The sequence below is a fragment of the Egretta garzetta genome, unplaced genomic scaffold (assembly GCF_000687185.1).
Source record: "Egretta garzetta isolate BGI_Z169 unplaced genomic scaffold, ASM68718v1 scaffold447, whole genome shotgun sequence".
NCBI lineage: Eukaryota > Metazoa > Chordata > Aves > Pelecaniformes > Ardeidae > Egretta > Egretta garzetta.
The window spans coordinates 587,625-607,563 of NW_009260397.1; the positions used below are offsets into that span (position 1 = coordinate 587,625).

At 46.7% G+C, this 19,939-nt stretch overlaps 1 protein-coding gene across 2 annotated transcripts in view; it reads left to right on the forward strand.

Moving 5' to 3' along the window:
* GGT1 (gamma-glutamyltransferase 1) overlaps window positions 1-18,355 on the forward strand; it is a 45,648-nt gene extending 27,293 nt beyond the window's left edge. For both annotated transcript variants that reach the window (XM_035898569.1, XM_035898568.1), the window contains exons 2-13: window positions 7,072-7,239; window positions 7,893-8,020; window positions 8,257-8,346; window positions 9,355-9,547; window positions 10,689-10,846; window positions 11,730-11,879; window positions 12,380-12,516; window positions 13,380-13,567; window positions 14,385-14,512; window positions 15,383-15,495; window positions 16,592-16,705; window positions 17,758-18,355. In XM_035898569.1, the coding sequence (XP_035754462.1) occupies window positions 7,076-7,239; window positions 7,893-8,020; window positions 8,257-8,346; window positions 9,355-9,547; window positions 10,689-10,846; window positions 11,730-11,879; window positions 12,380-12,516; window positions 13,380-13,567; window positions 14,385-14,512; window positions 15,383-15,495; window positions 16,592-16,705; window positions 17,758-17,901 (1,707 nt within the window). In that variant the 5' untranslated portion in view covers window positions 7,072-7,075 and the 3' untranslated portion in view covers window positions 17,902-18,355. The remainder of the gene's footprint in view (window positions 1-7,071; window positions 7,240-7,892; window positions 8,021-8,256; window positions 8,347-9,354; window positions 9,548-10,688; window positions 10,847-11,729; window positions 11,880-12,379; window positions 12,517-13,379; window positions 13,568-14,384; window positions 14,513-15,382; window positions 15,496-16,591; window positions 16,706-17,757) is intronic.
* The last annotated feature ends 1,584 nt before the right edge of the window (window positions 18,356-19,939 follow it).

Sequence of the window (19,939 nt, forward strand, 5' to 3'; positions counted from 1 at the left end):
AAATAAAAAATGTTGGATTTGATGCTAAAATTTCTGCAGGAAAACATGAACTTTTTTTGGGAAAAAACTTGCTTCAGGAGGAAATTATTATCTCTTTCTTAGTGAACTCAGAGTTTACATTGGACAGAATACTACATACCATTAGGCTTCAGAAAACCTAATGACTGTGGAGGAGATGCAAATGTTGATTATAATAGCTCTTTTTGTGAGCAGCATACCTGAAACCCAGCTAGAACAGCCTGCCTTGTTCAGGGATTTTCCACTCAGTTCTGTTGGGTGGAGATCATCTCTGGCTTGATGTCACAGCAATAAGTAGAGACCACTGATCTGCACTGAGGCCTTTCTCCTTAAAATTGATCTGTATGCACATGAGCTCTCAATGCCGGGTTAAACAAAGAGGGTGCTAAAGGCTTTTAACCTGCGTCTGAGGGGGGAGGCAGCAAGTCTCACAAGGCACAGGCCAGCTGGACGGGAACCGACACAGAGGCGTTGGCTATGAGGAAGCCTTTTAGCAGAGTTGAATGGAGATACTGCATTTCTCCAGGGACTGCTCTGTCCTCCTGCTCCAGGTAGGACCAGTGCCTAGATCTGAATTTGGAAGCCTCTTTGGGCTTGGCTGAACTCTGCTTTAGTTCCCTTATCACTGGTGGAGATGAAATCCCCATAAGACTTCAACTTAAATATCTCATGATGGATAAGTACAGGAACTTCATAGTTTTAAGTTCCAGCTTAATGCCAGAACACAACTCCTGTCTCATTGTGTGGCCTAGACTGACTAGACTTAAAATATCTGCTCATTTTGAATTCCAGATACTTCAATATTTGAGTCACAGTTTCCTACAGACATCTGAGTAAGACTTGAATTGGGAATTATTTCCTTAGATACAAGAGGTGGTTGTTAATAGCTTGTTTGAAGTCTCTAGAAGGCATCATGTGGAGAAGGTAGAAATAGTTATGGAAAAAATGCCTGCTAGTCACCATGAAGATCAGTACCTGATAAGAGATTCTATCTGCCTGCGTTGTTGGTAGCAGAACCAGAGTCCTGATGAGAGGCATCCTGGTGACTGCTGCTACCAGTCATAGTAAAAGGCCCGAGGGGAAAAGATATTTAGTACATGAACTTGTAAATTGGAATCTCAAATGGCTTCAGTTCATGTCTTATTGCAATAACTGCAGGGCAAGGCTGCATGGGGAGGCTTGTGTGGGACCAGACCCGTGTGCCCAAGTACAGGACAGAAGGCACAGGGAAACAAGCCCTTGTCTTTTGGGACGGTTCTCAAAAGGAGAGTGCTCAGGAAGTTTATGTCTCTCCTAACAAAGCCATAAAAGAGAAGGTGTGAGCGTATTGCTACCAAAGTTAGAAAGATTTTTGCCATTTGGGCTAACGCAAACCTGTCAGTGGGTAGAAATATTGCATCTGAGCCATTCCAGTTCATTCCAAGAGTATAGGTATGTACAGCCTGCACCAGCTCACCCACCGCTACTTTGGGACTATTTGGGGTGAGATGCAAAGACCCCATTGCAATTGGAGAGCTCTAACCTGGTAGGCGGGAAGCAGGTTTGATGTTACAACTATCTTTGTAATCTTTACATAATCCTTGTTGTATAAGATGTATATTCTCTGGCCTTTGGGTAATTATAGCATATGTTAGCCTGCCAGAACCTAAGAACTGTAAACTGTGTAATGAAGGAGTTGTTGATGGGGAATGGGCAACCTAAGCTTTCGATCTGGTGTGTGAGAAGGCTTAACATGCCCTGGAAGGCACGACAACCAGTTTTAATAGGAAAGGGGTAAAGACTGTACTCAGCCAGAGTCATACCAAATCTTACAGAACTGCTAGGTATATAAGCAAAGTAAAAAACCAGATAACTGAGAACAGCAAACAAATTGGAAACTTTTCTTCCTTTGGAAGTGGAAGGAACAGCTGAACTCACCAGAAATAGCAATGGACAGTCCCAGTGTACTTTCTGTCCTAATTTTCTTCAGTGCAAGCTCTCTTGGAGCAGATAGCCCCAGTTAATTAGCTGCTCAGAGGCCAATGAGCTGGAATATTCCCAGAGATGAAAGCCGAAGTTGCTGGCTGTTGTCCTTACTGACTACTGAGGGAAGAATGTGGGGTTAGCACAGTTATACCTGAGGATTGAAACTGTCTTCGGGTTAACTGGGCGTGCACACAGACTCCTAGTGCAAGGGCTTCCCACAGATGAAGGAATAATTTGCTTTTTTTCACTACACTACCTCTCTGTGAGCTCCCAGGGAAAGGAAAGCAAGGAGATAATGGCATGGGGAGCCAGCACCAGCCTGGTGGTTGACAAGGACCCCATCACCAGCCATTAGCAAAAGGATGGATATAACTCCTCCTCCTTCACCTCTGTATACGGCCTGGCCCCCTGGGAACAGCTCTTGGGAATAAGTAGCTGTCCTGACAAACAGCACCTAGACCTGTAGCAAGACAGGATGTCAGTGATCAGTTCTGCATACCTGATCCTGAAGTGTGCAGTGTCAGGGTAAGTAGCTGTCTTACAGTCTCATATACCTTAGAGGTGCTCCACCTGTGTGATCTGTTGCAAGCACCTTCGTCAGGTTGTCACGTAATGCTGGACCAGTAATGGGACATTTTTATTTCAACTACTTGTTATTAATTACTTAAATATGGCAACGTTATTGATACAGATTAGACTTTGAGTTTTATCAGAAGAGCATAGCCTATGTCCTGTGACAAGATTCAAGATGTCCGATCTATCCTTGCGTAATGTGTGCTGCCTAGAGAAACTAAGGGTGCATGTCCCAAAGCTAATGGCAAAGTATTGGCTACTGGGCTGGGGGTGGGAGCACAACGAACTCTTAGGACTGGGTGCCGAGGTATGCGGCTGTTGCAAGATGAGTTTAAAGCAGAAGCCTGTTTGGTTAAAGTCTGTGGTTAAAGTTTTAGGCATTGTCAGTGCATGCTTTCTTCACCACTTCATTCAAGAACAAGGCGGTGCCTGACCATACCTGGACTCCTTTGTGATCCTACGGTATCCCACTGTTCTCTCTCCCCTGCTTTCTGGCTGGTACATCTCCTTTCTCTCTTTCAGTTCTCCTGGCACTTTCCCTGACCATACCAGGTTCCTCATCTCTACACAGCACCTCAGCCCTCTTGGCAGAGATGTCAGACCCTGTATCCCCTGCCTGATACAAGCTAGCCTGTTGCACTGGGTTCTCTTAATTCAAGAACAGTGTCATGTTTAAATAATGCTGTGAATGTTGTGACACATGTGAATACAGCGCAATGGGGTTGCTCGTACAAGCATAACTCTGCTACTTGCTGGTCCTCCCTCTCTCCTAATATGAATTCAGACTATGAGGCTACATTTTAAATTCCATGACTAGGACTGGCTGTTGGGCCTTTATAACAGTGAGAAATAATCATATTGCTTTTAATGGTTTTATAGCCTCTCTCTCCTGGAGACCTATTGCTGCCAAGCAGCACTGTGGGACTGAAGCGCTAGCCAAGCCTCCAAACAGCTGGATTTGGCAGAGATCTGGAGATTAAAGCCAGCCTCAGCAGATAATAGTTGGGGAGCCAGCCCAGGTGATGGCTTGCAGCTGCTGCTCCACTCCCAACAATAAATCGTAGTGGGAACTCGACTTCAGAGCCAAGGCTCAAGGAGACCATTGGTGCAAAAACTCATCTGTTCCTGCGGTGGGGTGACCCAGGGCACAGGGCAAGGATGGAGAGGTATGTTAGAGAATGGGATATCTACAGGCTCCTGATCCATCTCCCGATTGCTGTACAGCAAACAAAATGCCTGTTTGGCGCTCTGCTGTGCCACAGTTGGGAAGACAGTAAGGACCATGCAAGGGATGCTTTCCTCTAGGGTCAGGCCTGAAATAGGTTAAGGAACTTATGGGAGTTGAGCTGGCAGTTAAGGTGGAGAGGATTATTCTCAGCTGAGTTTGCTCTCTGTACTGTTGCAGATGAGAAAGCTGTAGATCTTTAGCTCATACATCTGCTTCTTCCTTAGCATGGTCAATCTGACAGATTGCACAGATGCACTTTTATTAAGACCATTCACTTTTTCTGGCCCCACTTGGGTCCCAGAGGCCCAGCCCAGAGGGCAAGGTGGTACCACAGCACAGCACAGGAGCAGTGCCCAGCAATCAGTGTCTCTTCTTCACTGCAGCCTGTGTGCTTGTTCCTGCCCCCCGGGGCAGGTGTGTGTCTTATCCTCGCCCTGGGGGCTGGTGATGGGCCGGGAGCTGCTCTTGAGGTGTATGAAGTGGGGTGGAGGACTCTTTTCAAGGTCTGTGCACTCACTGGGCAGCTGGGCACTCAGAGTGGAGCTCTTATGGGTCTAGGAGATGCTCACGAGTGTTATCTGAACCCAGAGAGGAGGTGAAAGATGAGAGCAGAGATACCAACCGAGGTTTCCCCTTCTCCTCTCCTGCTCTCAGAATAAGTTGCCTGACAAGGCAGTAAATCTTTACAGGAGCACGGCAGTGAGGCAGGAGCCTATGGGTTAACACGCCAGCTACGGGGCTTGAGTCACCCCAGGCTTGCAGGACAGCCCAGCATAGAGCAGCCTTCAGATGAAACAAAGTACCTTCTGCCTCGCTGGGGCGCAGATAAAAGATCCCATGGCATTTCTTGTGAAGCCTGGAGGAGACTGCCAGTGCTGAAGCTGAACTCTCTCTGCCAACAAACAAAACTGTCTTTAAACTCTGAGGCTGTGTGTGAGCTATTGTTGGGGATATAATGGCTTCTCTGTTTCCCTGCACAGTCATTGCTCTGCAAACACGCCACTGGTCTCTTTTAAAAGTAGTTGAGTGTAAATCAAGTTCTAGAACCTGGAAGGAGGTTTCATCCATTTACCTTTTACCGGCCTCGGTTGACATTTGTTTACAGAACAGCACATACAGAAGATTTACACCCTGAATTGAGCTGCTTTACTTGGAGATGGACATCTTTAGTGCTCAGGTTGAGACTCAGATGCAGGGTTTGGGTAGCAAATGTATATCTCCTAATTTAAACAACAGGAGTGGGGGTGAGGTTGAGGGGGCAGTGCTGGCTAATCTCCTCCCTCTGAGAAAAGTTTTGGTTTGGCTGGCCTGGCCTGTTTCTTCTAGTTAGCTCAGTGCTGGCATACTCGCTGCTCCCGAATCCTGCATGTGCTGCTGCTGCAAGGCACCAAGTGCTGCTCTGACTGCTGGAGTTTGCTCTACTTTGGGCTGTTGAACATCCACAGAGGGTGGGGTTGGTGGATCCACTCTTCACCCACAATGCCATGGATTAGCTCGTCTCTGAGGATGGCAGGTGCTTCGGTAAGGTAAAGGGCATCTTGGCTATTGCTCAAGTACAGTAGTCACGGCAAAAAGCCAAAGCTGTGCTACATAGGGGGAAGCTGGTCCCTGAAGGCAATATGATGAATTAAGGTTTTTTTTGCTGGAACAGTCCTGTAACGGGAAAGGAAGTGGGTCAAGGAGTAGCTGTTCAAGCTGTATTTCCTGAACTGTCAGTCCCAACAAGGTGGCAGTGACTCTCTATCCCCTCAGTAGCTCTCAACTCATCCTGGTGTGTATCTGGAATATGCTTGCTGGAGAGTTTGGTGGTGTCCTGTGCTGGGACAGATGAGCAATAACACTGTGCACCCCAAGAGCAGCTGTGTGCAGGACTGCGACACATAGAGACATGAGCACTGGCCATTGCCCTCTACAAGGGGTAGGCTCATGGGAAAGGTGCTCTGACCCAGGGCCCTGAACAGGAAGGGGTGCTGTGCTCACCCTGGGGTGTGCCAAATAACTTTGGCCAAGGTTGCTTGCTAATGATTAAGATGTGTTTTGCACTGGTCATTGACATGCTTCTGGGCAGAGACTCCTTCACAGACATGGTATTTAAAAGCAGATTATATAAAATTACTTTTTTTAAAAAAAAAATATTTCTCTGAAGGTGATGTGAGTGATGACTAACACCAGTTATGTTGTGCTGCTTGGATTTCCCTTCTCACCTATGAATCTGCTGCTTTTATTTGATGTATGAGGTTACCTACCTGCTATAAGACAGGTTGCTGGTTTGGGGCCTTTTCATTGCTGTAACGCTTCAGATCGGTTTACCAAGGGCTTCCAGGAGTCCCTGGGGTGCTCACTGAAGTAGATCACTCTGCAAATAGGGTGGCAGTAATGGGTAAAGGGGAAGCTGGTAAAAGCTTTGGAGTTGTTAGAATGGTTGTTCTGCACAGAGGTGGCAGGGACATAGGGAAATGGTACCAGCCGTGTTCATAGAAAACATGATATGAACATGTCTTTATATGAATCTGAGTGAGGAAATATCTGGGAGACCTTTCTGTGAGAGGTTATGGGGAGGAGGAGGATGTTCGCTGCCCACAGCTCAGAACTCATGGAAACCTGCTAAAAAGCAAGGGCTGGAAAGATGGGCAGAAGTCATATATACAGGCTCACCATGTGGCTACGAAGTAGGGAGGAAGAGGTCAACACAGACAGCTGCTAACCTGGCAAAGCCAGCCTACCTCCAGGATGTGGGCAGGATGCGGTCCTTGGCTCCACCACATTACAAAGGAGGAAAAGGGCCTGCCAGCGTGTGTTGGATGGGGGAATCTGGTAAAAAGTCTCTGACTGGTATTGTTGACTTGATTTAGGAACTAGATCAAATCCAGTCTGACACTGGGCCGCTATCCTGCCAAGCAGAACCGTAACTTAAATGCTTGCTGAGCATTTAAAATCCTCAGAGCGTAAAGTCACAAAGAGCAATCGGTTTTCCTACCACCACTGAAAGGTAACAGTAGCCAGACACCTTGAACATCCCCTCCCCTCTTGATATTCTACTTCACTTCAGGACAGGACATCACCCTGATGTAACTGTCAAGGCCAGAATTGGGCTCACACCTCTCCTGGCCACTCCTTCCCAAACTACCCTTCCATGTGCAGAGTTCTTGGCTGCAGAGGGGTAGAGGGGGGAACAGTGGATATGTAAGAAGGTAGATGAAGAGACTGCTCTTGTGCCTGATCACCTGCTCCCTAGTTCCCATGTGCCCCAGAAGCACCAAGGCTGACAATCCTGTCTCTTCCCACAGGAAGATGAAGAAGCGCTATGTGGTGGCCGGAGTCCTGACTGCAGCCCTGCTGGGGCTCATCTTGTTCCTGGGACTCTTCTTCGGGCTGCGCTCTGACTCAAGGGACACGCACACTTATAAGAGGGCGGCTGTGGCTACAGACGCGGGGCAGTGCTCAATAATTGGAAGGTACCCGCTAATTGTGCTGTGACTCTTGTTAGCTGTGGCAGCTCTTGCGCAAGACAAAACTGTTGTTTCCCTGATGTCCAGGTGCAAGTCTGGCACTTGCCCAGCACAGACAATCTCTAATCTCCGTGTAGAAAGAGGAGACCATAATAAAATCTGGGCTTTTACCATGCCTGACCAATGTTACTGCAGTTGCTCAAAGACAACATAGTAGGCAAAGATTCCCTAGATGCATGAGCAATGGGAATGAGAGGTGCTTTTCCAGCTCCTTTTGAAAACTGTTTATCAAGCTGTCCTCCAGTTCTAGATGCAAGTGCTGCAGATTTCAGGCTCCTCAGAGAGCTGTCATTTCTCATGTGTAATGAATTGTCTGGGATGCCTGTCCCCAAACGTACTTTGACACATCTTGGTGTTTTCAAGCTAGTTTGGATGTGCCTCTAATGAGGGCTGATCTGGTCTGCGATTAGACCATTAGGATGTATTCTCTAAGGTTACAGAAGCTGAAAACTTCCTATTCCTAAAACTATAGGCTGAGTGTGGACAAATGTGTGTTAGAGGATCTGTCATAGCTGCTCTGACGAGGTGACTCCACTGCTCACAGGTAGCTGAGACACTGTAACTTGTCACCATACGATGCCTTCTCTTCTGCTGCACAGGGACATCCTTCAGCAAGGTGGATCAGCAGTGGATGCTGCAATTGCAGCTCTGCTTTGTGTAGGACTCATGAATGCTCACAGCATGGGCATTGGAGGGGGCCTCTTCTTTACCATCTACAGCAGCACAGGTAAGGGACAGGGCCATATGCAGCTGGAACAGTTTGAGAACTGTTTATCTAAAGCAGGCGATTTATCCTTTCTGAGTGAAGGTAAAAGACTGACTCTCACAGCTGCTGGGGGAATATGATGTCCTCAAAATAATTGCCAAGAAACTGGCTCACATTGATCAGACATCTTCAGCAGAGACCATGCCTGTGTGTTGCGTCCAGAGCTAAACATCATGTTCCTTGCTCTGTCATTAAAGGAAAAGTGGAAATCATTAATGCAAGAGAGGTGGCTCCAAAAACAGCATCGGAGGACATGTTTGGGAACAACACACAGCTCTCTCTGAAAGGTATGGCAAAGGCTGTTTCACTGCTTTGGGGGGACCACAGAGCTCCAACATTAGCTGCTACTGACATGTCTGAATTAAGAACATTTCTTATGGTTAGATTCTTACATATCTACAGGATTTCTCACCTCCACTTTACACAATCTGCAAACTCCATCCTGACAAGGAAGCTAAAAAAAAGTCCTTCAAACTAGTTGGTTACCTCATCACTTTCTGCTTTTCACTTCATGAAGATGCAGGTGAATCCAAAGCCTGGAGTACAACCTGTTCCATATCTGCCATCTTTCCTTTCCATCTCTTTTGAATAGATTTTTGTGGGTTAACTTAGTTCTTGTCAGTTCAAGTGTCCTCCCTAAATACCTTTTGTGGTGGTTTCAACTAGTGGCTCCAGAGAAAAAGAAGAAATTTCCTTTCAGTGAAGTATTTTCTAATCAAAAAGAGAAAGCAATACTAACTAGTTCTCTTCATGGTTACTCCTGTAAGCAAGGAGGAACAGCGCATTGGAGGGGGTTTGAGAAGTGTGTTGAACTTCTGGGACATGTCAATAAAAACAGGATTGAAGCAAACTGCCGCATTACTGTGCAATGTAGTAGTCCATCTATTGCAATTGCAGTTACAATGCTGCAACAAAGCTTTTGGCTTAAGTATGTACACAGTCTGTGTCCTTTTAGTCTGTGTGTTCTCTTCTGAAGGACTGGAAACTGTAGGCAGCTGTGATAGCTTCTGTGTTCTGAGCAGCTTTTCTCTGGTACTGAGCCTACCGAGGGGAAATGACCCAAAAACCTGAATTACCAGCAAGAGGATAGAGGTGTTTTAACAGTTCAGAATACGTAGGCATAAATGTCAGATAGAATAATTCTTTTAGCATTGTATGCATAAACTGAGCTGGTCATAGTATACGTAATCCCTGCCTAAAAACAGGGCTGATGGAGAAGCCTGCTCTACCTCCTACTCCATTAATCGCTTTCTTTTCTTGCTGTGGAAGACTAATACGCTCCTTATCTGCTCCAGGAGGACTCTCCATCGCTGTTCCAGGAGAAATCCGTGGGTATGAACTGGCTCACAAACGTCATGGCAAACTGGCATGGAAAGATCTGTTTCTGCCCAGCATCAAGCTGGCAAGAGAAGGATTCCCTATTGGGAAAGGCCTCGCAGCAGCCATCAAATCAAGAGAGGAGTCAATTGAAAGCAATCCCTCACTGTGGTAGGTGGAGCAGTTGCTGTTCTGTACAGAGAAATTTGGGGTAACTGCATCCTAGCTTAAAAGTCTCTGTGTAACGTAGCATCTGTGAGGAGCGTGCCTCCCCTCCAGTGACTGTACTTGCTGTACCTGCTGATGTTATTCCAGCTACCTGAAGGTGCTAAATCATGTGGCCAATTTTAGGAATGTTCAGTCCTGACCTTTAAAGGGAGATAAATTTTGCTTTTAAAGTCCATTTGTCTGAGCAAAGGTGGAATTAGAATGCATGCTGGGATAAATCTGTCAGATGGCAATGTATTTCCTGAATCCCCAGCTTTTCCTCATGCTGTAAGTGCACTAAGTTAATCTTACCTGCATTTGGGGCGATTGCAGAGTCTCCTTGAACATCTCATCAGTCAGGCAGTGGGAGTTTGGGTCATCTCTTACTCTGCAGTCAGCCTTCCTTGAGCAATGCCTCTGACCATCCACTTCTGGTGATGACTATGAACACGAAGGGTTTAAAATGCTCCTGCACTTCCTTGCACAGTCAAACCCTTGATGTCTATATCCAGCCCTACTGGAGATCATGCTTAATCCTCTCTTTTCCTTACAATCTCTGCCAGCTGCAGGTTAGTTTCCAATCCAATTGGGATGTACAGCCTGGGCCTCTCTCCTGTACTTCCATCTGGCAGGTCCACAGCAGCACATTCATGATCCATGATGAGGGAGCTAGAGAGGAAATGTCTACCTCAAAGTGCTCTGACAAGCAGGGATGGAAGCTTTGAGCCTCATAACTTCATAGGCTGTGCTCTGAACAGAACTGCTTGAGTTCAAGGACTATGGCCTCTCCTGGGCATCTTGAGGCAGTTGTTGGCCCCTTAGGCAGGTAGCGAGGGTGGCCTGCCTTGGTGAACAATATTGACACTCCCTCCTGCAGGCTTCACTGAGCAAATTCTGAGCAATATGGAATCCTAGGTTAGAAACCACTGTTCACTTTTATGTCCCAGTGCATGATATCAGGACCCCTGGGGCATGGCTTAGGCAGTTTCTCTTCTCTCCAAGAAGCCTTTGGCATGAACACTCAAATACTGTGTCAGATGGTACAGGGACACATAGTTTTGAACTTGTCTCAGATCTGATCTTCTCATTCTCCTTTCTCTGTTAGTGAAGTGTTCTGCAGAGGAGGGAAAATTCTGCATGAGGGCGATATCATCAAGATGCCTAAACTAGCCAACACATATGAGACTATAGCCAGTGAAGGAGCAGATGCCTTTTACACAGGAAGCCTGGCAAAACAGATCATCGATGACATCCGCAGTGTAGGTGAGAAAAAGGACGTCTGTCCAAAACAGCATGAGTGACCTGCCTGCTGCGGCTCAGCATCCAGGGAGGAGCCAGTGACCTGCAGAAGCCTTGGAAGCAGGTCAAGTCTGCTGCCTGAAATGCTGCCTCTGAGATATGTGGCAACAGGACACCCAAGAGAAGCCATTAGCACTTTAAGGGATGCATGTGAAACTGTCAGAAATGGATAGTATATATTGCGTGTTTCTGTACCATATAGTCTAACAAGTCTATGTGTTTCTGGATATAGCTTAGTAGATACACACTGTTTACAGAGCCTGAAACCAATAAGTTCCTACCTAAAACATTACTTGCGTGGTCCTGTAAACTCTGAGTTTGTTTAATCTCTGGATGCCACTAGATGGTGGTAGTATCCTACCCTTACTAGCTAGCATTGGCTGGCTTCAGTCAACCTCATGTAAGTCATTTACTGGTTTTATTTGTGATGGTTAATTGCTGTCTTCCCCATTCTGATGAGAAAGGCAGTGGAACATATAAATTATTCTGCTTGTCGTGTAGCACGAAGCATCTGCACCCAAAAGCTGCATCCTCCTCCTGTAAACAGGACTCTTAATGATGTACCTGACATTGCTGGTGTCCTTTGTAAAAAAAGATGGACAACCAAATTTTTGGCTGCCGTAAATCAGCCCAACTTCAAGCTTAGGCTATCTGAGCCTCAGCTGGATCTATCAAGGAATAAATTCATCTCCTCTACACCCTATCTTTGCTTTCTTTACCTTGCAACTTTTTGGATTTGTCTGTGTTCCCTCCTGTCCTTGCTGTGATGCATGGTGATGGAGTATTACCTCCTCTTCCCACCAGAGATCACGCAAGCCTACATCTATATTTTCCTTCTCTTTTCCAGGGGGTATTGTCACATTGGAAGACCTGCGGGACTACAATGCAACAGTGATCGAAGACCCCATAGAGATCACACTTGGGGAGTTTACCCTCTACACACCTAGTGCCCCCCTAAGTGGCCCAGTGCTAGCCCTCATTTTCAACATTCTGAAAGGTGAGAGTGCCACTGAGTAGTGCCTTCCAGGCAGCAGGAGCTGGGAGAGCCCCACAGACAGTGCCTTTTTTGTTTTGGGAGCTGGGCCTCCTTAGATAGCCCTCCAGCAGGTGGGAGGTCTGAGATCCCAGGAGGGTTCTGAGATGCGGTAACATTCCTCTTCTGCTGTAAACTCAGGGATGTCACCTTCCTACTCAAAATACAGGTGCGAGAGGAAAAATATGCTCCTGATTGGGGCACTTCCCTGGCACCTGCATAGGTGGAAACTAACTTGTACTTGAGGCTTCTTTGGAAAACATCTGTGCAAGTATAAATTCTGCTGATGACTCCCACAGTCCTCAAAACTACCAGAGCTCCTGTGTTCTCCATGTGGAGATTAGGACGGTTCAGTGACTGCATCTCTGTAGAGGCTGAGCTTTACAGTTATACCATTTGACACAGGTTTATTAGCAGTCCATTGCTTTCCTTTGTGTTCACAATCATTTGTCTTCTGTTGCCAGGGTATAATTTCTCTGCTGACAGCATCAAAACCTTGGAGGAGAAAGGGCTGACTTACCACCGCATTGTGGAGGCCTTTCGCTTTGCCTACGCCAAGAGGACTTTACTGGGAGATCCAAAATTTGTCAGCATTACAGAGGTACCTGGCAAAAGCCTTTTCTTTCTGCAACACCAAGGTTGACTGGAACATGGCTTAAGGTTTTTGGGTGACTAAACTTTGTCAGGGATGCTCTGTGCCACCTGCTATTGACTGGCACTGAAATATCTCTGAATCAAAATGTGAAGTCCTATGTGACTCATGGCTGAGCTCTGAGGGATATAACTGGAGGAAACCTTCCTGCTGTAAGGAAAAACAAAATCCTCAATTCAACTGGAGCGTTTGAGTATATTTAGGGCTAACCATCCCTGTTTTCGTAATGTTTGACGCCTTTATTCACTAGATGACATTGCCAGCATCTTTATGGCTCTCTAACCACAGTCCTGCCTATAGTAAATGGACCAATGGATGGGAAGGGGTGAGGCAGGAACCCAACTTCACACTTTGTGCTTTTACTTCTGTGACTCTCCAAAAGCAGCAGGATCTGAGCCCAGCCCAGCTTGATGGACACAAATTTGCAACTTACAGAGCAATGATCAGAGCTTGCCTTGGTCTAGTCCTCTCAACCTGATCCCTCTCCTCTCATCTCTGAAGCAAGTGTAACACTGCTTGCCTACACCTTACAGCAGTGTTGAGGACAGCTTTCCATAGATCTGCAATAATGGATGCTTGGTTAACTTCCTACACAGAGGGGTGCATTGTAACAGCTGCTTCTGTGACTGCTTAACATGCTCTTTGGTACAATGTCCATCTTTCAAGAAGGAGGAAAGCCCCTGCTGGAAAACTATAGCCTCACTGCTGGGATTTGCCACTCTTCTGTGGTCTGAAGTATTGGATATCAGCCTCATAACTACATGTCTCTTAAACTTAATCTGCTGAGTAACTGCATTGGATTTCTCTGACAGGCGATCAGAAACATGACATCTGAGTTCTTTGCGGATAGTCTCCGGAGGAAAATCACAGACAACACCTCCCATCCCGTTGACTACTATGAGCCAGTATATTACACTGGAGATAATGCCGGTACATCCCACCTCTCCATTGTGGCTGATGACGGCAGTGCTGTGTCCGCCACCAGCACCATCAACCAATAGTATGAGCTCAGACATTACTTCCACGTAGGCCTTTGCCATCTTCCTAGTGGTGGTTCTGTGGTTGGTATAAAACATGACTGAACTGTCACCTCTCTAGCGGGGTAGTGGTGGGCAGCACTGTTGATGGGCATTTCTCCTGCTGAGCTTGCAGGTCAGTTCTTAACACTGAGGCCTGTGTGGTTGGGTCAGAGGACAAAACGTGTCCTCTCTTATGTTGGGTTCACCCACCAAGAAAACATTCACTGCATCTGGATCTTCTCATAAGCAGTGGTATCGCTGCTGGCTCTGATTTCCCAGGCATCTGGAAGGAATTTTGAGCTAATACAGCTGGCCTGGAAGTGCAGTGTTTGGCTTTGAGCGCTGTCAGGAGGAGCTGTGTTCTGCGTGTATGGCCTGAAGCTGGGGGGTGAAGGTTCTTTTTGTCCATGTGTCTCCAGTTTGACACATCTAAGCATAACCCCAGTCATTCCCAAATGTGCCAGCCTTTGAGCTATGCTGCCTCTGAATGGAGTGCAGTGCTGCCCAGCTGGAAGGGGAATTAGTTGTACTTAGCTGCTGTGCTGTTTTTCCCCTTGGGGTCCTTTGGCAGGGGAGCTATACAGCAGGCCTCTGGGCTGCCTTTCCTCTTTGTGTAGCTGTGTACTCACGGTATAAACCACTTCCTTCCCCCAAGGGGTGACAGAATGTCCTTTATAACAGGAGGGAGTGGAGAGTTGCTCCAATCAAATCCCAGGTTTCACATTGCAGTAATTCAGCTGAAGGTCTTCCTGGATTTGCTCTGGTTTTGACATGTCTGTGCCAACTTGTTTTGTCTAGCTTTGGCTCTGATGTACGGTCCAACGTGAGTGGAATCATATTTAATGATGAGATGGATGACTTCAGCTCACCTTACATAATCAATGGATTTGGGCTCCCTCCTTCTCCAGCAAATTTCATAGCACCAGGTAGCTGTAAAGTACCTTCCTGACTCAGTCTTCTGGCTACATCTTGCATAGTAATGCTGTGGTGTCTGTAAGGTAGGGTGCAGCATGTCTGTGATCAGGGACAGAGCTGGGGCTTTCTGCAGAGGACAAGGATGAAAGCGAGTCACTTGGCATCCCTGTCAGAAACACACAACCAGCCACCCCTGGTGTACCCTGAAGGAGGAGAGGCTGTCTAAAGAAAAACTCTTGTGTATGCTTCCTTCCAACAACTAGAAATCCTTTCCCAGGGAGCTCAGTACATGTCAAATGAAATTAATTAGGACTGCAAAAGATTCCCTCAAACTGATTTAAGAGGGAGGCAGCAGTAGGAGCTGACTGCAAAGCATTAGATGGCACTGTCCAGCCTTCTCCCTGTCCTGCCCTGGGAGCTGTAGGGCAGCTTTGGACAGATCCAGTTCACGTACCTCACTCAAGGTCCCTGCCTGATCCGCCACTGCTTCCTGCAGACCATCTCATTGCTGCTAAAGCAGGCTGGGATTCTGCTACCCTCCTATACCCCATGCTGTGGAGAGGGAAAGGGAACTGAAAGGGCAGGAAGGGAAGTCCCGTGGTGTATCGGAGGCAGCTGCATTGTAGACAGCCCCACCTGGGACAGGACTGTGGAGGAAGGCACCTTCAGCCTCTGCATGAAGGACCAGGGTTGAGCTTTGCATTGCAGGAGCAAGGAGATGGGTACAGGGGATAGTGGGATCCCCAAGGGCTGAACGAGACACGTGAGCTGAGTCAGGAAGGTGGATACTGAGGTGCTAGGTTTAGACATGGAGCAGGAGCTGGCAGTTTGTAAGCTGCAGGTGGAAAGCTGAGCCTCTGTTGCATCTGTGTCCCCAACAGGTAAACAGCCGATGTCCTCTATGTGCCCCTCCATCTTGGTGGATAAAATGAAAAAGGTCAGGATGGTGGTTGGTGCTTCTGGAGGAACAAAAATAACTACAGCAACAGCACTGGTATGTGATGGTATGGGCAAACTGGGGACAAGGCTGAGGCAAAACAAGGTGGGGGAGAGGCAGTGTTTGGGGCAAGGGGCTCAAGTCTCCACCTGTGGCATGACCATGGCTGTGGCTCCCTGCTGTGCGATGGGGCCTGAAAGGGAGGTTCCTGCCTGGCCTTCTGAGGGCCAGACCTCCAACACCAACTCTTGCCAGAGCTACAACAGGTGTCTTAAATTACTTCCTTCAGTGATTCCAGGTTTTTATCTCTGGCAAGTTGTTCTTACCACTTGTGAAAGATTTGTGGCTTCAGTTCAGCTTTGAATTCTGTTCTCTGGACCTCCATGAACTTGTCTTTTTACCTAGTTTAGGGCCATTCCCATCCAAGATCCTAAACTTTGGATGAAAGTGTCACAGAGAAGCTAGCTAAGAACTTAGGCCAGGCATGGCATCAGGCCATCTGACAGGCAGGCTCTCTGTGAGCTGCTGTGGCAGCCACTTGAGTGCCCAGCTGGACCAAAAGGGATTGCAAGAGAAAGCTGTCTCCTGTGCCAGCACACACAGCAGTTCAGAGCACCAGGCTGGATCTTGCTTTCTGGCTGAGGTAGAGGAGAATTCTCCATAAAAAAACTGCTACAAGCAGCTTTCTGAGTCCTTGATCCTGGGGCTATTTTCACTTCCAGCAGCTCCAACCTGCAATTTAAGCATGTAGAGATGAGCCAGGTTCAAAGAAACCGGTTGTGCAGTAGCGGAAAGCCGTAGCTGTATGTTTGCTGAGGCAACTGCTGTGTGTCTAAGCCAGCACTATAGCTTAATCATAGCAGCACAAATCCAACTACAATAGCTTGAGGATCTGATCCTTTTACTATGTTAATTTTAGTAACTCATGGTCTCTTTGTGTGGGAATCCTCCTAAGCATATACAAGCTGACTTGCTGCAATGTACCTGTGTTTCACTTAGTCAAGACAGGGACTGCTGAAAGCAGCAGGATCCGGAAATTATGCCTTTAATGTGCTCTGGTAAACATTCTTCAGACATCTCTGCCTATGTTGCTGCAAAGGTCAGGCCTCTTTGAAGACAAGTGACTAATGTTAAGGCTTTTTGCTTCTTACAGACGATCATCAATTCCATCTGGTTTGGTTATGATGTGAAGAAAGCAGTGGAAGAGCCCAGAGTTCATGATCAGCTGTTTCCCAGTATCACGGAGCTTGAGCAGCAAATAGAGGAGGTTTGTCTAGCTAGAGCCTGGGGGTGTGTGTGAACTTCTCGTAATGGTGCTGGGTTCCTAGTGTTGGGAAGACATGCACATGTGGAAAATCATGAAGCTTTGCCAAATGTTCCTAGGTGAGCTGGCACAGGTCAAGTAGAGGGTCACAATAAGCTGTTCAAAGTGTGCCTTTAGTCTCAGTCACATGGGTTTGAAGCCTAGTACATTCAAGCGTGACCTACATCTGAAACAGAGGGTATGTATCTTACTGCAATATTGTTTGGCTCAAAGGACTTGCAAAATAGCAAACCGCATCAGGGCCCAAACCACTCAGCAGCATAAATACAGTGACCTTCAGGAAACTCATGTCCTATTGTGCAACTGCACGATGAATCCTGAAGCACTGGCACAGAGCTAGCGAGGGAGGATGCACAGAGGGACCCGAGAACAAACTTGAAAATATTTTCACAGTAAAGGTCTCTGCGCAGCACTGTCAGCCTGAGAGCTGATGGCAGGATCTGCCCCGCTCTGCGTACCACTCGCCTGAGCTGGCAGCTTCATTCACCCCGAGGAATTACACATCCCAGAGGCGTGAGACAGATACAGTCTTTGTACGTACCCGATCCCATTTCTCTATATTAGGGAAAACACTGACATAAGGTGGTTTTCTTCATCAAACTATGCATCAGATCCTCCTTTCATAAGCTTCTTACTAAGGTAATAGCTGAGGTCTCTGCCTGCACTGGGGAGGATGCCCTGCCCTCTACAAGTCCTGCGTTTTCCCCCATTCCCAAACAGGATCCATCAGTTCTGGCTGAATAGTTGAGGCAAAATGCTCTGTGACCAGGAATAGTACCGGTAGCTCACACTGAATAAACCACAAATGCCACATCTTCTCAATTCCACCTCTTCAAAAGCAGGGCATCCCAGAAAGGCAAGGGGAGAGGAGGAATTTTAGACCTACCTAGTACAGGCACTGAATGCTTGGGAAGTCACGGAGAATGCAGGTCACAGATTACAGCATGTATGCAGTTTTTCTCTCCTGTTTGTCCTCATTCACTTCTGCATTCCAGGGTATGGAAGAACAACTAAAGAAGAGAAAACACAATACCACACGGGTGAGCGGCGGTGCAGTTGTGCAGGCCATTCTCAGAACAGATGAAGGATGGGCTGCAGCCTCCGATTCCCGGAAAGGTGGCTTCCCTGCAGGCTACTGACGTGGCCCGGCTCCTTTTTTCAGTGGTCTGGTGACACTGAGGTGTGTTTGGGGGGAAGATACTTTAGGTCTGCAACTCAGGGACTTCTCACAGGAAAGAGAACAAATTTACCTGTGGTTCCATTGACAGAGCTGGGACAGTTCTCTACAGCCATGACCGAAATGCCTCATGCCGCAGCAGTCTGCTAAGACAGGCATGTCTACCAGGACATGCAGTACTTACTTGAAGAGTCTGTTCTGCCTTGAAGAGTTTGTTCCCTGCCTCCTCTTTATCCTGTGAAGACAGACTGGGTACCCAGAGTTTCTGAAGAACGTCCAGCTCACTCAAGCTGCAGGAAGTGTTTCCCCTGCAAGTGTCAGCTACTGGGAATGTCCCTGTCACTGCTAGAGAAGAGATTTGTTTCCTGTTGAGTAGGTGGGAGTCACAGGACTCTGGGGACTGGGTTTTCTAAGTTACAAACAAATAGGTCTGTGCCATAGCAGGAAGCCCAGCTCTAGACTGGGATAAGCCTCACAAACTCACCACTCTTTCTTTTAACAAAAGATGTTTTTGCTTTTCACTTCAGTTGATTATTGGAGATGAGTGGGTAAATGGGGAAACGGCTTCAAACTTTTTTATATTTCTGTTGAGAAGGTCTAAAGGGAAGATGCTACCTGTAAAACTCTGAGCACAACTAAAATAAATAAATATGGAGTCACACATTTTTCTTGCCTGCACAGTTCCTACTGCAAAAAGGGATGGTGGGAAAGCTCTCCTGAGATTTTTCTGTCTTCTTCACTCCCTTGATGAAGCTATGAGTAAAAAAAAAAAAAAACAAAACAGTTAAATAACCAAGCAAGCTTGTTTTTCTCCAGTTTGCTTTTTACCACGTCATACTCTAATAAAAGGGCATGCTGTTGCTACTCTTGTTTAAAGTTACCGTTAATCAGATGGTTAATGACCTCTCAGAAATCCGTACCTGATATGGAACAGCTAAGAGTGCCTGTACCTATGCATGAGGGGGTTTTGGCGTTCACCTGCCAGCATGGACTAATACATCACATCAGATAGACTAAGATCAAAACCAAACATTCCAGGATGTTGTCAAGCTCTAGGGTTGTTTATGAAATCCTTGAAACACAAGTAACAGTAACTGAACTCAGCTACTTGTCTTGTTGAAACTTCCTGTCAATTTGTAAGAACCTTAAAATACAGAATGCATCAAAGAGAAAATGAAAGGCTGAAATTTCAGGTATCAGGCACCCTTTCTTTTCCAGTAGTTTGAGGACAGTCTAGTTTCAAGGAATAAAGCGATAGCTAGATCATGCTTAAATCAAAGGATCATGACTTTAATGTATATTACTCTCACTGGCTGATGGGGCTTTCACCAAAAGTTGCCTGGGATGTGCTCTGCGCTCCTTTTTCCTGAGCCGTTACTGATGCCGATGTGTTAGGTGCAGCTAAGGCAGTGATTGTAAAAAATCTAGAGTCATTGTGTTCCTTTAAGAATTAGATTGGTTTGGGGCCAAACCTGTATCCTATTACTGCTGAACTGAGACTTTGACTTTTCTACTTCTTGTAGTGCCACAACAGATGCCCTGCAGTGGCAGGCTGCTGTTTAAATCCAGTTTGCAGGGCATTTGGGGAAGCCTTGATACAAGGTTGTGTATGCAATGGCATCAGCTGCCATTTGTTGGAAATAACCTGGCCCTTTGGACTTAGGACTTGCTGAGCTCTTTCTTGGCCAAGTGTGATCTGCAAAATAAACAAAATTATTGCATAGCAAAAGCAGACAGTCACCATGGTTAGGCTGCACTGCAGCAGAAAAAGCTTGTTCTCTGAAACTGGAGGGTGACTGTTTTCTGGGAAATGACTGTGGGACAAACATGCTTTCTGAAACAAGTTTGAGTAACTGCTGCTGAGATGCTTCTACATTCCTGATTCTTCGTTACATTCCTGAGTTTCTTCTAGCTGATCTGAAAACTCCCGTTATTTATAACCTATGTTACAAAACTTCCATTTTAGAAAGCTCAGATTTTGCCATGGCAAAAACCACTTC